The following is a 13,773-nucleotide window of genomic DNA, read 5'->3' on the forward strand; positions in this document are numbered from 1 at the left end:
TACTCGTCATGTATATAATATAACTATGTATAGAAAGAGCATACATAAATGACTTTAAAATAAAGAAAAACTATTACTTTGTATTTCCATGCAAGAGCTGTATGTTTAAATTGAACATTAAGATGACGAACCCATTGGCCTTTTACTTGCCTTGATCACGGTTCACAGCCAAACTCTTATCATTCCCCGGATGCTGTCCCGAGCTTCTACGTCTCCCGGATGTGCCTTCATTTTATCTGTGAAACAAAAATGGGCATGTATCTGGTTAGCCTCTGGGAACGAGAGAAAAATTCAAACTTTCCAATGTTTTAAGACAGGGGTTACCGAATTCTTCAAACGTATGAGTTCAAGCTTCAAAATACTGGCAGTCTACAGAAGATAAATGAAATCACAAGGGTGAGGAAACAGATATAAACAGCTGCTAACGATATCCAGTTGTCATTACCAACCAAGCCAAGTAGGTTAGCTCTGTCTGACAATGCTAGCTAATAGATTCTGCAAGCTTGCTAGCTAGCCAACGATATTACAAGCATATCGTGAGCTAGTTGGAAAGCAGTCATCGTTAAATGTACAACATTGTATAGTTAATACACTAGGCTTGGTTATTACTTTTAATGTGCATTTTACTGTTGGTAAATACATTTGAAATTATGAAGATTTCCTTTGTTTGGAGACATGCTAAGTGTAACGTCAGCTGTGTGTTTTGATTAACTTATTAGTGCAAGTTGCTATCGATACCATAGCTAACGTTATCTAGTCAACTTGGTTAGGTGAACAAACGTTAGCCAGTGTAGTGTTAGCATGGTAACAGTAACTATCGCTTGCCTCTTTATATCCATATGGTTGGGACATTTTGAAGTGATCTTTGAAGTTACATGAAGCCATGTTTTTGCACACTCCTTTTCATTAGCTAGCGCGCTAGCCTACTACGGTGTCATTATGTTTGGTAGCTAGCTATCGATAGAGGTATTTTATCTAACGTTAGTACTTGTGTCGCCAGGTTGTTAAGTTAGAAAACGGTGGTTAAGCCAAAGATAGCTTTCAAACGGATACAATGGGACTTTCCAGATAATGCATTGAGTTATCTAGACAACTAGCAAGCCTGTTAGTTCTGGTTGGTTGGCAGCTAGCGTTTGGTTGTTCGTGAGATGGAGCAACATCCAGTATTACTCAACTGTTAGGTTTAAGAGATGTCTTGGGTGTCCTTTCTTGGAATGTCGGGGCTAAACCAGTCAGTGGCCTCCTCTCAACTAATCTATCTAGTTATATTAGTTCTTTGAGTGCTTTTTAGTTTTAGGATCACATTGAATTATCTTTATCCAGGCATCTCGATGTCTGCTAGCTATCGTGTTTTGAGCTACCTTAAGAAATGTACCCTGTTCCCCCTTTATATTGTGTTACTAAGACGATCATGTTGGTGCATTCTCAGCTATTTGTCTTGACACTTCAGTATAAGACTATACAAATGTTGAGATGTCTGTTATAATTTTGAGGTTGGGCCTCCAAATGACATTGTGAATGCCATGACATTATGTCAGTATATTGCCAGTAGCTAGTGTTTTAATACAATTCCAAAGTAGATGTTTTGTGAAGAGAATGTAAACTTCTATCACATTTTAAAGTGCCACGTGTACCTGTTTTTCCTTATAGAAAAACGAAGGAGGTGAGTGCTGGTCAAGTGTTGGGAGAGTTGAAGTTGAAGTAACTTGAACCTCAAGTTGGACTTCACCTTCAAGTTGTTGACAGGGATTTTGCCATCCCCCCTTCCCTGTCCACCACCCCTGGGTGCAGAGTGATGACTTCACATCAGAATGAGAATGTCAGCCCTCCCTTGCTTGTACCACAGAACTCCTCTACCCATCAAGGTAGGCCTCACACACAGCCCAACCAGCTGGACTCATCCCATAGCAGCGGTGGCGGCAGCAGTAGTAACAACAGTGTAACTGCATCCACGGTGCGCAGAGGAGCCATGGGAGGCATGTCTTCCTCAGCCCTCAGCCCAAGCACGGTGGCCCTAAACAGGGCAGCCTCTGCCTCCTGTAGCACCTCTGCGTCGTCAAGGAGACCCACGTCTGGACGTTATGAACCCTGGCCCGAGGAGGCCGTGGACAATGCCTACGGGCTGTACTCGTTGCACCGCATGTTCGACATTGTCGGGGCGCAGCTCACGAACCGCGATGTGCGCGTGCTGTCGTTTCTTTTCGTGGACGTCATCGACGAGTATGAACGCGGTGGTATCCGCAACGGACGGGACTTCCTGCTGGCGCTGGAGCGGCAGGGTAGGTGTGACGAGACCAATTTCAGACATGTACTTCAGCTGCTCCGCATCATCACCCGGCACGACCTGCTGCCCTACGTCACGCTCAGAAAAAGACAGACAGGTGAGGACATCTGCTGTGAGGAGAGGCTGTTTTAAAATATTTTTCAAAGCCTACACATACGTACATTATAACTGTCATGGTTGTATTCTGTGATTTATTACAGGTCTCAAATATTTGACATTTATGTGTTAGGATTATATGTTAGACTAAATCTAGCATGTCTATAGTACAACCAATCAATCATCAGAGTTAACATGTCCACTTTGGGTGCCTATCATAGTTATGCCTAATAGCTTGTATGTGTTATTTATAGGGAAGTAAAAAAGGTTAAGCCAACCTTGAATTAAAAAAATGAATTTGTATTTAATGGACAATATTATTGTTGTGTTATTGTTGTGTGATTAAAATGCATCTAGTGATGATGCTGAATGCAAATCTGTGTGAGGACTCTGAATTTGTGTTTTTGTGTATGTGCAGTTTGTCCAGATCCAGTGGATAAGTACTTGGAGGAGACGTCAGTGCGTTATGTATCCCCCAGAGGCACAGGGGAGAACAGAGAAGGCACATCGCACAGAAGGACAGGTCTGGGTGGGCTATTTATACTCCCTCTTCCTGCATCCTAGCTTGCATGTTAATTACTGGATTATCATTGGTTATGGCAACAGACACAGTCAAATTTAATTTGTTAGCCTAAATGTTTTTATCAACTAGCCTGAATTTCCTGTTCCTATTCCAAGTCAGGTTTAGATTATTCTAAAGCTATTGTAGAGAGTTTAGCTTGTCAGTATTTGTTGAACTTGACATTGACAGAAACCGTGACTTTGGTGTGTCAGAGGAGCTACCATTTCAGAACTGCTGTTTTAACAGTTACGTTGCAATGCCTGTCTGCTGCTTACCTCCATCAGAAAGTAGTACATACTACTACTTAATTTATACTAATCCTTCAGTCTGATGATGCAGTGCCTGTCTACTGCTTACCTCCATCAGAAAGTAGTACATACTACTTCTTAATTTATACTAATCCATCAGTCTGATGATGCATTGCAGTGCCTGTCTACTGCTTACCTCCATCAGAAAGTAGTGCATACTATTTCTAAGTTTACACTAATCCATCAGTCTGTGAGATTGGATCACCTCTGATCTATCACTGCAGTGTTATTCTGTTGTATTGACTATGCCAACTGCATGGACAAGACACCCCCCCAATAACCCCAAAAACACCCAAATAATCTTTAAATGCCCAATCCAGAGGATAAACTGAAGACCACAACTGCAGTCAATGCATTAACAAAACTGACAAGCAAATCCCGGCTGTAACTGTGTTCTCTGTCCTCAGGGCCCCAGCCTCTGATATGCTGCTCCCCCTCGGGGCCCCGGGTGTGTCCCCCACGTGCCAAACCAGGCCCCTCAGTCCCCAGTCGCAAGAGGAAGAGGGCCCACTCCAGCGCAGACTGCAGGGAGAAGCAGACATGTGGTGAGAATAGACTAGCCATCGGATGACCAAAGTTGATGTGTTAAAGTACAAGTGATCTTAGGAGTGCTAACAGTTACATGAGGCAATTCTCCAGTTAATCGGGTGATTCTTGAGTGGCAATTTTGGAGAAATATTTTTGATATTTGAACTCAACAACCAAAGAAAAGCACCCCTCCCTTCAGTGCTCCTTAAGAAGCTTCGCCCCCCAAATTCATGGACGCACACTGCCAAGGCAACAACAATAACAACTGGGTTAGCTGACCAAAATAGAAATATGGGGGGTAGGGTCATGGGGGGTCAATGCTTGACAAGGGCGGTGGAGATGGTCTAGACATTCCCGCCTGATACGATGTGGATGTGTCTTTCTCATAGCTGAAGAAATGTTATATAAAACGTCATCAAACTAAATTTGCGTGAGTTAGTTAAGATTGTACAAAACTACAGTGACCGGAGAGAGGAAGTAGGTTTGTAGCTAAATTAACAAGGAAGGTAACGTTATCTATCATATCATTTCGAATTATGCGTCAATCCAAATAACCCCAGACTTGTGTTTTTATCTCTTCGTGGCTATAAAAGCCTTTGCAAACGTTGTATGGAGAAACACCATGATATAGAGCGAACAACACACAGCAAGTAATGTAACTAATGTTAGCGAGGTTATGTGTGAGCAAGCGGTCTTTACAGTTGCTGCAGTTAAATTAACAAGCAGAGAGGACAAGACTGTTTCCCAGAGCACCAGATAGCTATAGCTGACATCACAATAACGGCCAAAATAGAAAGTAAGCTTAAAATGTGCTTTACTAAGATCAAAATTCTGGCATATATTCTGGATACATTGTGATGCATTAGATTTTCTCTTGAATGAAACAATTCAAAATGATCAAATAATGATATTTCAATGCCACGTTGCAATATGATCATACATTTTTTGAATATTGTAATTTGAGTATTTCTATACCTCTGTATTGTAACTGTAAATTGTATGAATAATTATGAAGATGATTTTGTTCACCCATCTGTTTGTCACCCCCCCCCCCCCCCCCCCCGCCCTCTGAACACTCTAGATATTCGTCTCCGTGTGCGTGCTGAATACTGCCAGCATGAGTCAGCCCTGCAGGGCAACGTCTTTTCCAACAAGCAGGAGGCGCTGGAGCGCCAGTTTGAGCGTTTCAACCAGGCCAACACCATCCTCAAGTCGCGTGACCTGGGTTCCATCATCTGTGACATCAAGTTCTCCGAGCTGACCTACCTGGACGCCTTCTGGCGGGACTACATCAACGGCTCCCTGCTGGAGGCCCTCAAAGGCGTCTTCATCACGGACTCGCTCAAGCAGGCCGTGGGCCACGAGGCCATCAAGCTCCTCGTCAACGTGGACGAGGAGGACTATCAGGCCGGGCGGCGCAAGCTGCTGCGGAACCTCATGGCCGGCAGTGCTGCAGCCGGAGCCAGTGGGAGCAGAGAGACTACATCATAGTACCATTTCACGGAATGTTTCTGTTGTGGTAGGAATGAGAGCAAAGTTGGTAAGCGGGGGATTCTAGTGAAGGGAGTGAGAATATTGACTTCATAGAAGAAGAGGAGGGAGGGTTTGGAGGTTTTTTCGCACGCTGAAGGAAAGGTATGTGTGTGGTATGAAGCGCAGTGCAACCAATGACTGAAGTATTTTGTGAGGCGTCATACAAAGTTGAGTGCCAGGTGCCACTATGCTATGAGTTATTTTAAAGACACGTGGAATAAGTCATTTTGAGGGATAATGAATGGCAATGGAGACATTTAGTTTTGGCTTTCTTTATCTAATTCAGTGTGATATTTTCTTTCGTAACCCGAAATCATGAAACATACTTATTACACATATTCACTGTGTACCCCCCCCCCCCCCCCCCCCAGTCGTTTGCTTTTGCAGCTGTTCCCGAAGTGAATTTGTTGAGAAATGAGATGGAGATGTTCCTGTCTAACTGCTTGCTCCAGAGAGGAACTTGCCACAATATTTGGGATTTTGTATACAGAAATAAGTTTTTACCACCATCTTCAAATGGGTTTATATCTAAAGTGTATATTCTCATAAATAGTTACATGGTCAATATTTGTATGAAGTCCAGTACATACCAAGAGCAAGTTATAATTTGAAGCAGGCTTAGGTCATTTTTGTTTAAGGAAAATTTGGAAGGACATGATCTGTCAATAGGGTATGTCAGAAATACTGAAGGTTCAGTGTTCAGAACAGTGTATTTCTAAGTTGAGTAACTAATGCCTTCGTACCAGCCAGAGGCTATTATTCCCCATTTAGTTTAACAGTTAACCAGTTAAATGCAATGAATGCTCATTATTTAATTTCGTTTTGGGGTAGTTAATGTGTACTTAAGTTGATGGCAGAAATAATTGACTTGGAGCATATTGAAAATGAAGCCTTCTAGTACCCCGAAAGCCATTTTGAACAATCACTGTCAGCAAGCAGACAAGGTAAGCTAGATGGGGGATTAAAGCAAATGGCACCAGTTCCTTAAAATTTAAACTATCATTTTATGGTGAAGGGAATACTGTGAACAAGCACTGGAGTTGGCTGATTACGCCTGTGTGGCAGTAACATTATTATTAATGGTTAAAAGGAATGGAACGAAAGATGTGGACTTGGTGACACAAGAGGCACACACTTGAAGGTCAGTTTTGAAGGACAGTTTTTATTTTGGACCAAATCCAACCTCATTGTACATCTTTTATTCCTGTCTTTTCTTTCTTTTCTTTTTGAATGGACAGTATCAGTTTCGAGGCATGTCCAGTTTATTTATATATTTTCCATCCGGAAGAAAGTTCTTTGTCACTGTCAATCACATGCATTTTCCTAAACAGTCACAATTATTATACACAAATAAATGATTAGTCTGAACAGGCCTATCTGTTATAAATACATAAATAATCCTCACGATTGATTCACATGCCAACATCTAAGATCTCAAACCACAACTGACGCTTAGACATTCTGAATAATACTGCGTTAGTGTAAAGGTTCTGATTGTTCTGACTGCAGGAGTTTGCCACTGGAGGCACTTCAGGGGGTCCTGGGGTTCTTACATGGGCAGCTTCCTTGGGCAGTCCCTGGTGTCACCATGAGCATTGGTTTTAGTGTTCTGGTTGGATTAGCGTGCTTTAGGAGGTTGCTCTGATTGTGTTTGTTCTTCTCACTACCCACATACTCTACGCTATCGTGTGATGTACCTTTTTTTTTTTTTTCATTGCAGTCCCATGAGCTCTTGGAAAAGATACTGGACACCTCTATGTGGTTACATTTTCCTCACTCCCCGAAATAGTCTCCATCATCTGGATAATCCCCCAAATTATAGCAATCTTTGGAGGTGACCATATCACATGTGTGGTGATTTTGTTTCATTTTATCTTATGTTTAGTTTCTTTGCATTTCTTTGACCCCCATAATTGTACCCAGCTTGTGTAATCGACTTGTTAACAAACAGGTGCACAGGTTTCTCATGTTTACCCTTACTCAAATAAAATGGCAAGAATCGTTTGTGAAATTTCAGAGACAAGATGCACCGGAAAATACCAAAGCTGTTCTCTAAACTAGGACTGGTGAATGGTGTCTTTTCCCCCCAAGCCTTTTTTGAGTTGCTTTTCGATTTCCTAACAGTTGCTCGTTAAGTACTTGTCAAAAAAAGAATCTGAAAGAAGAGAAAGACTGGGAACTGGTATCCAATGTCAAGGGTCTCTTGGTTCATGGCTTTTGGTGACTCAAGGCCACATGTCAGCATTACTGAAAACTTCACCATACAAAGACAAAAAAAGGACTTTTTATGTTTTCCTAATGGAATTAACAAAATGTTACAATCTGGTATCTATTATATAGGTTATATGTTCTATCGATTGTGTTCGAGTGTCTGTCTTTATAACTTGCATGTATATGATGTTGATCCCCCACAAACACCACAGAGCAAAAAAAAAAAAAAAAAAAAAACATGAAACATAACAAACTGTGTTCTCTGTAGGTTTAAAAAATTCTAGTTGTTTCTAACATTTTTATACTTTTCTTTTCCAAGAGAAAATAATTTGGACTGACATGTTGAAAACTGTACTGTCAACTTACTAGAAGAGATCGGAAGGGAGCACTTTATTTTTTATTGTTGCAGATGTTCACCTTTAGGATCCATGCATAGTCATATACGTCATTCCGAAACGTAGGAGATGGTGAGCAGCATTCGCCTTATGTTGCTTTATGACTATTTGATTTTTGAATATTCTTATTTGTGTTGACCAAGAAAGAGATTGTGTTCAGTGAATATTTACATACATAATAGTAGACTGATGCATTCAATGTCCGTACAAATCAATAAAACAAGCAGTTAAGAAAATAAGTGCAGGTTTCATCACTTCTGCATCATTGTATGGTTCTTTTTAATTTGATGGTCTATAGGTGTCTGTTTTGTTTTATTTTTGTTTCGTCTCTCAAACCCCAAAAAATTGCCAGAATACAAATCCAACCACATTTTGATTGTTTCATTTGAAATTGGAGCTACTGGACTTTGTCTTTTTTTGTCTGTTTTTGCCGACACACTGCTTTACAGAGGGCCTTGAAGGTCATCACAAACAGCAAAACAATTACAGTGACAAAGCCTAGAAGAAACGCCAGCACATCCACGTTGTAATAGGCGTACCATGGCAGCTTGTAGGACTCTGTGCGCAGGTGTGCAGCCCCCTTGTGCCGCATTACAAACTCCAGCCAGAAGATGGCAGTGTCCATGGGCTTCATCGGCTGGTCATGGTGCAGCAGTGACAGTCTGCGCATGTTCTCCCTGTATGGTTTCTTTTTATCCAGGATTTCTTGTAGAGCTTGTGTCAGGATGTCCACATCCAAGGCTGTCACCTCTAGCACTTTAGCCACCCCTCTGGATGTCAGGCGAATCATGTTGTCAAACTGGTCAAAGATCAGAGGCAGCCCAAGAATAGGGACTCCGTGGTAGATTGCCTCATAGATCCCATTGGTACCTCCATGAGTGACAAAAGCTTGAGTTTTGGGGTGACCCAACAAGTCATTCTGTGGCAGCCAGTCCACCACCAGTGTGTTGTTGCCCAAAGTAGAGGGCTTCTCACCAAGATGCCTCCAGACAACTTTCTGCGGCAGTCTTGCAAAGGCTGCTGCGATGACTTCTGAGATTTCTGGTACAAGGCTTCCGAGTAGAGTACCCAAGGACATTACAACCACCCCATGCTCCCCTGAACTCTGCATAAACTCTTCCAACTCTGGAGGTAGAGACTTGGAGGGTTTACACTGAAAACCTCCCATGTAGACCACGTTTGGCATTGTGGGACGGGGGAATTCGAAGACAAAGTCAACGCGCATTAGCCACAGGTCTGCTCCCTGAATCAAAGAGTAGATGTTGCTGTCTGGATCGATAAACTCACTGATGACACCCTGGTAGAGGGGCCTGGTGATGCCGTGGTCTATATACTGACCTATTCCATAATGCAAGAAGTTTTTCAGCTTATGTACAAAGCTCATTTTGTCTGAGACCTGAGAGCCAATGGTGGGGATGTAAGATAGTGGAGAGGGAGCAATTGCAAAGTGACCTTCAGCGTTTGTTATCCAACGGACATTGAATACCATGGGCAGCTCTAGATAGCGCCCTAACACAACTCCCCCTGCAAATCCAGGATCTGTCAACATTATGTCATAGCCTGTGCTCTTAAGTGACTTCATCAGGTCTTTGTTCTGGAGGATGTCCCGAACCATATCCGCAGAGGCCTTGTGAGCCTCCATCAGCAAGGTCAAAGTCTCCTGCTGAAGAGCAATGAAGGACAAAATGGAAGCGTCGCCACTGCGTATTTCAATGTTCCTTTTCAAGAAGGATGCCATATATTCTGGGTCCTCCAGGTTGCTCGCGTGGGAGGTGGGAATAGTGATGGACGTGTAGTGGGCCGCTTGTTCGGGGACGTACCAACTAGTGGACGAGCGCACCACAGTAAGCTCGTGCCCACGATTGTGTAACTCACGCAGGAGAATGTTCATGTTCAGCCAGTGGCTGCCATCCACGGGATACACGAGGATCTTGCCAGCATAGGACTGTGCTGGTAGACTCATGAGCAGACATACCAGAGCGGTGTAAATCCGACATCGGACAAGGCTGGTCAGAGTTCTGCTCCGCAGCATGGCTCGTCTAATGGAGATAAAGGAAATGATCGGTGAGCAGGCTGAGCATTATTTTATCATTAGTATGAGTAATTACTAAGTAATAGCATGACGGATAAATCCACAGGGGCATTATTTAGTTAAGTGTACTTCCATTTTTTTTTATTTTGTTCCTCAAATGACCAGATGATGAACACGACCTTATGAAACCTGTTCAGTGTGCCCTTAGAGGCTTATGAAAGGATTACATTTTTATTCTTCGAAAGAGCTAGTACCATTTACTAGAATCATTACCAAGGATGGAGGGGAAAAACTACTTAAAAAATTAGGCCTACTATATTAACCAAGAAACTTTATTCTTTCATAATTGGTTAGAAAGTACTATTTAGTAATAGAGACATTATTGTATTCCCCAATGCCATGCAAAACGTTAAGTACCCAATGTGGTTTGGCACACATGCATTAATCTGGTAAAAATAGTTTGTTCTCCACCAAGTGTTACTTGACACATATACCTTACACCAGTAACTCTTTGTCATCCATATAAAACATTCATATATATATACATTTTTACCCCTGTATGAATGGTGCATTCCTATGCAGAAATTACAATAAAACCTTACTTAACTTTCCACATATCCATTTACCATGAAATGTAAAGTCCTTTAGCTGACTGACACTGACACCAAACTGAAGATTACATTTAAGCCTTTTTGTATGCTTCACTGCCCAATTAGCTCTAAATTAACCTTTGTGTCAACTTCATTGGTCAGGTCATGGCAGCAAGAGAGAGAACTACCCATTTTCTGTAGCAGATGATTGCTCAAATAGTTTGTACCAACAGCTTGATACAAGTTCATGGGTGAAACTGGCATTATCACTAGACATGTAGATAGATCTAGATATGTCCAATCTGCCTTTGAGTTTGCCACCTTAGGCTCAGCTAACTTACATGTGGTCGCTGCCTGGTTGGTATGTTGGTTCTCATGGCTTCCTTGTGTTCATCCCTGGTGAATGCAGCCCTACACGAGCCTCGACGTGCTCTCTGGGGCAATGATGGCAACTAATAGAATAACAATAGTCATGTGCTAATCTCTAAGACGGATCTCTGTGTTAGGGAGATGTTATGCAATGCTGAGGTTTAAAGCTGTCAATGTATAGTTACAATGTATTTTGATTTAGAATCTCTTTAAATAAACATGAAAAATGGTGCCAGGACATTACAAGACTCATTTGGCAAGAATTTAGGATCAAATATGATTCAGGATATGTTACCATACAAGCTGTCATTTTTTACTGTCTGAGAGGCCATTTTCATGTTTGTTTTTTAACAATGTGCACCATGATATATAATTTAATTGCATACATTTTGCTTGTTTTCATAAAGATAATCCGAAACATTTTATCATACAAAGATGTATTTTAATTTCTGGAAGCATTATTAAGGTTTTTAAGAACAGATTGTGCCAGGGAATTTTCGTACTCAGCTTCTCTGATTTTCTTACAGAGCTACTCAGCATTGCAAAAGTCCAGCATTAGTTGTAGCTGATAAGCGAGATTGAATAACCCTAGATAAGCGGACAATGAAGGCAATGCACCAAGTGAAGTCAACAGACTTGTTGTTAAACAAGCCTTGTACTTGTAGTTTTCTCATCCACACAATGATGAACACAGGTATGGAGGGTAAATGTGCTACCAAGCCAATGCTGGAATCCCAACACCAAATGTTATGTCAGACTCGCATGCAGGGCTGCCCAAGATTAACATTTTCAAAGGATTACTCTCAAAAAGGTTGAGGAATATTGAACCTGCGCTGTTAATCATTCACAAAATAATACAAAAAACGTATGGCTTCACAATCAGTAAATTAGTACTGTATTATGTAAACATTGTTGAAGGCTCACAAATAGTGACAATCCATTACATTGCATCCATAAATCTCTGACAACTCTTACCTTTTTTATTACTGACCCTCTGACGGTGAATCTTTTTAAACTGACCTCGATCTTTAAAGAAGAAAAACCATGTCCACCTTTGATTTAACTCAGAAGAGTAACAGAATGTAGACACTGTACCTGGGTCTTATGTAACTGCTGCAGATCTGTTGTCGGCTCCCTTGTTATTTTGCCAAACATGGGCCAGCCTCCAGAGAAGTAGAGCGTGTCTCGCTGACAATTGAAGTCAGAAGTTTGTCCATCAAATGGCTTCCCTCTCTGCTCCGTTGTTGCAATATGTTTCCAAAGGAAAAGAAATGAACTTTGACCCAGTCCTTTACTTCCTTTATGTGTTTATATAGCAGGGAAAAAGGGGGTGGGCTTGATCTGAAGCATGTGTTCTGTACAGAGCCAGTCCACAGAAACTGATTATGTGGAGTGGATTATTTCCATTGCATTCCACACTGGGTAAGCCTTTTGCACTTGTATTCTGGTTACTTAAAAAGAGCATTGTTGTTCAAGTACAATGCCCCCAGTTGCAACATCATACAGATAGTTAATAAGTAACTGATAGGGGCATTGCTCCATTAGTGTATAGGAATCCCCTGGCCCATAAACAAGGTTATGCATTCCTGATTTCAACAAGGAACTTTTGTTTAGATGTCCTGTCTATGCTTGAATTCACATGTCATACCCACAAACTGACAAACATGTTCTTGTGGTAGTGGGCTACATTCTCATTCAGTTCTCTAACAGACTTATGTCCTGTAAATGACTGTGGGCAGAGACAACTTAAATGTTCTCTATGCTGATTTTTCAGTTACAGCAGAGTTCAAGGTGTTACTGCCGTTGATTGGTGTTAAAACCAATTTCCCATTCTTACTTAGCAATGACAAGCTGCTTGCCTTATTTTGCCCACATACTTTAAAAGGCTCGAGTGGCAGACTTGTAAAACCATTCATTTCTTGTCCCTATTGACTGTAAAAATCCAGTGAGGCAGCACTAATATGCATACGCAAGTCATAAAATTACACTGTTTTCCTGCATAGTTCAAGTGGAGTACTTGGTCAAGGCCACATCAATTCTTAGGGATGTCAATGGTGTTACTAGAAGTATACACCTCCAATGCACTATCAGTTAAATTCATAGGTTAGATCCAGTCTTTATCTTTCTTACCAGTGTTAGGAAAGCAAAACATCACCCGTTAAGGTAGGAGGTGAGCAGCAAACTGAGTGTAAAGTTCAAACTGGAATTCTCAAGGGAATAAAGTTAACACTGGAATTCTGCTGGGAATTCTGCCACAGAATCTGAGGTACCATCAGACCACCTTTGTCATAGAAACAAAGAAACGTCCAGGCGTTACAGATGCTCATAGTAACAGCTTGATTTATGAACAGTGGAACTGTGTGTAGGTCAGTCTTCGTATGCATGGTTATAGCATTGGGATAGACACACAGAAGCTAGGCTACTTAAAAACGTATCTTTGCCACTGAAGATCTGTTACAGGTTGCTTAAAACTGTCTTATACGGGTAAAAACTAGAGTTTGTGGTCTTGTGTTTGAACCGTTTATAGATGAAGGTCACAGTCTCAATCACTTCCAGCCGCCTCCTTCCTGCTTCCTGGTGAAACTCCCGTCGGGTGTCTAATGTTTTATTAATGACCATGTACCTGACTGTACGCGCGCAGTCTTCATAATTAATGCCCCGCACTATAGCTACATACGGAAGAGGTGTTCAAGAAGGGCAGTTTGGAACAGAGCTGATTCATTTGGACCATTGATGGATGACCTGTAGAGGCATGAGGCCCGACTAAGCAGGAATTTTCAACGCTAATATCAAATGTCAAATTCTGTTCCTTACTGTCTGAAAGCATCAGTATTTCTACACATCGAAGTTTTTTAATGCAATGAT

General features: G+C 41.6%; 2 protein-coding genes across 3 annotated transcripts; one reads left to right on the forward strand and one right to left on the reverse strand.

The window, feature by feature from the left end:
• Positions 1 to 178: 178 nt before the first annotated feature.
• On the forward strand, positions 179 to 8,128 carry dedd (death effector domain containing). 2 transcript variants are annotated; one of them, XM_012834597.3, is made up of 5 exons: positions 179 to 396; positions 1,651 to 2,381; positions 2,799 to 2,909; positions 3,658 to 3,795; positions 4,860 to 8,128. In XM_012834597.3, exons 2-5 carry the CDS (start codon positions 1,796 to 1,798, stop codon positions 5,267 to 5,269), a joined length of 1,245 nt encoding a protein of 414 aa, XP_012690051.1. In that variant the 5' UTR covers positions 179 to 396; positions 1,651 to 1,795; the 3' UTR covers positions 5,270 to 8,128. The 2 variants fall into 2 exon arrangements, with proteins under 2 accessions (XP_012690051.1, XP_012690052.1); XM_012834598.3 differs by having other exon boundaries at positions 180 to 396; positions 2,799 to 2,903.
• Positions 7,902 to 12,244, reverse strand: ugt5e1 (UDP glucuronosyltransferase 5 family, polypeptide E1). The gene is made up of 2 exons (XM_042707654.1): positions 12,004 to 12,244; positions 7,902 to 9,956 (listed from the first exon to the last, which is right to left on the reverse strand). Exon 2 carries the CDS (start codon positions 9,947 to 9,949, stop codon positions 8,315 to 8,317), a length of 1,635 nt encoding a protein of 544 aa, XP_042563588.1. The 5' UTR covers positions 9,950 to 9,956; positions 12,004 to 12,244; the 3' UTR covers positions 7,902 to 8,314.
• Between the last annotated feature and the right edge of the window lie 1,529 nt (positions 12,245 to 13,773).

The sequence above is a fragment of the Clupea harengus genome, chromosome 4, assembly GCF_900700415.2.
Source record: "Clupea harengus chromosome 4, Ch_v2.0.2, whole genome shotgun sequence".
In the NCBI taxonomy this organism is placed as follows: Eukaryota; Metazoa; Chordata; class Actinopteri; order Clupeiformes; family Clupeidae; genus Clupea; species Clupea harengus.

Excerpts from the sequence above, each read along its gene's own strand:
- ugt5e1 (XM_042707654.1), bottom strand. The coding sequence starts at position 9,949 with ATGCTGCGGAGCAGAACTCTGACCAGCCTTGTCCGATGTCGGATTTAC.
- dedd (XM_012834597.3), top strand. The coding sequence starts at position 1,796 with ATGACTTCACATCAGAATGAGAATGTCAGCCCTCCCTTGCTTGTACCA. Across the intron at positions 2,382-2,798 it reads GCTCAGAAAAAGACAGACAG|TTTGTCCAGATCCAGTGGAT; the intron begins GTGAGGACATCT and ends GTGTATGTGCAG. Across the intron at positions 2,910-3,657 it reads GCACAGAAGGACAGGTCTGG|GGCCCCAGCCTCTGATATGC; the intron begins GTGGGCTATTTA and ends CTCTGTCCTCAG.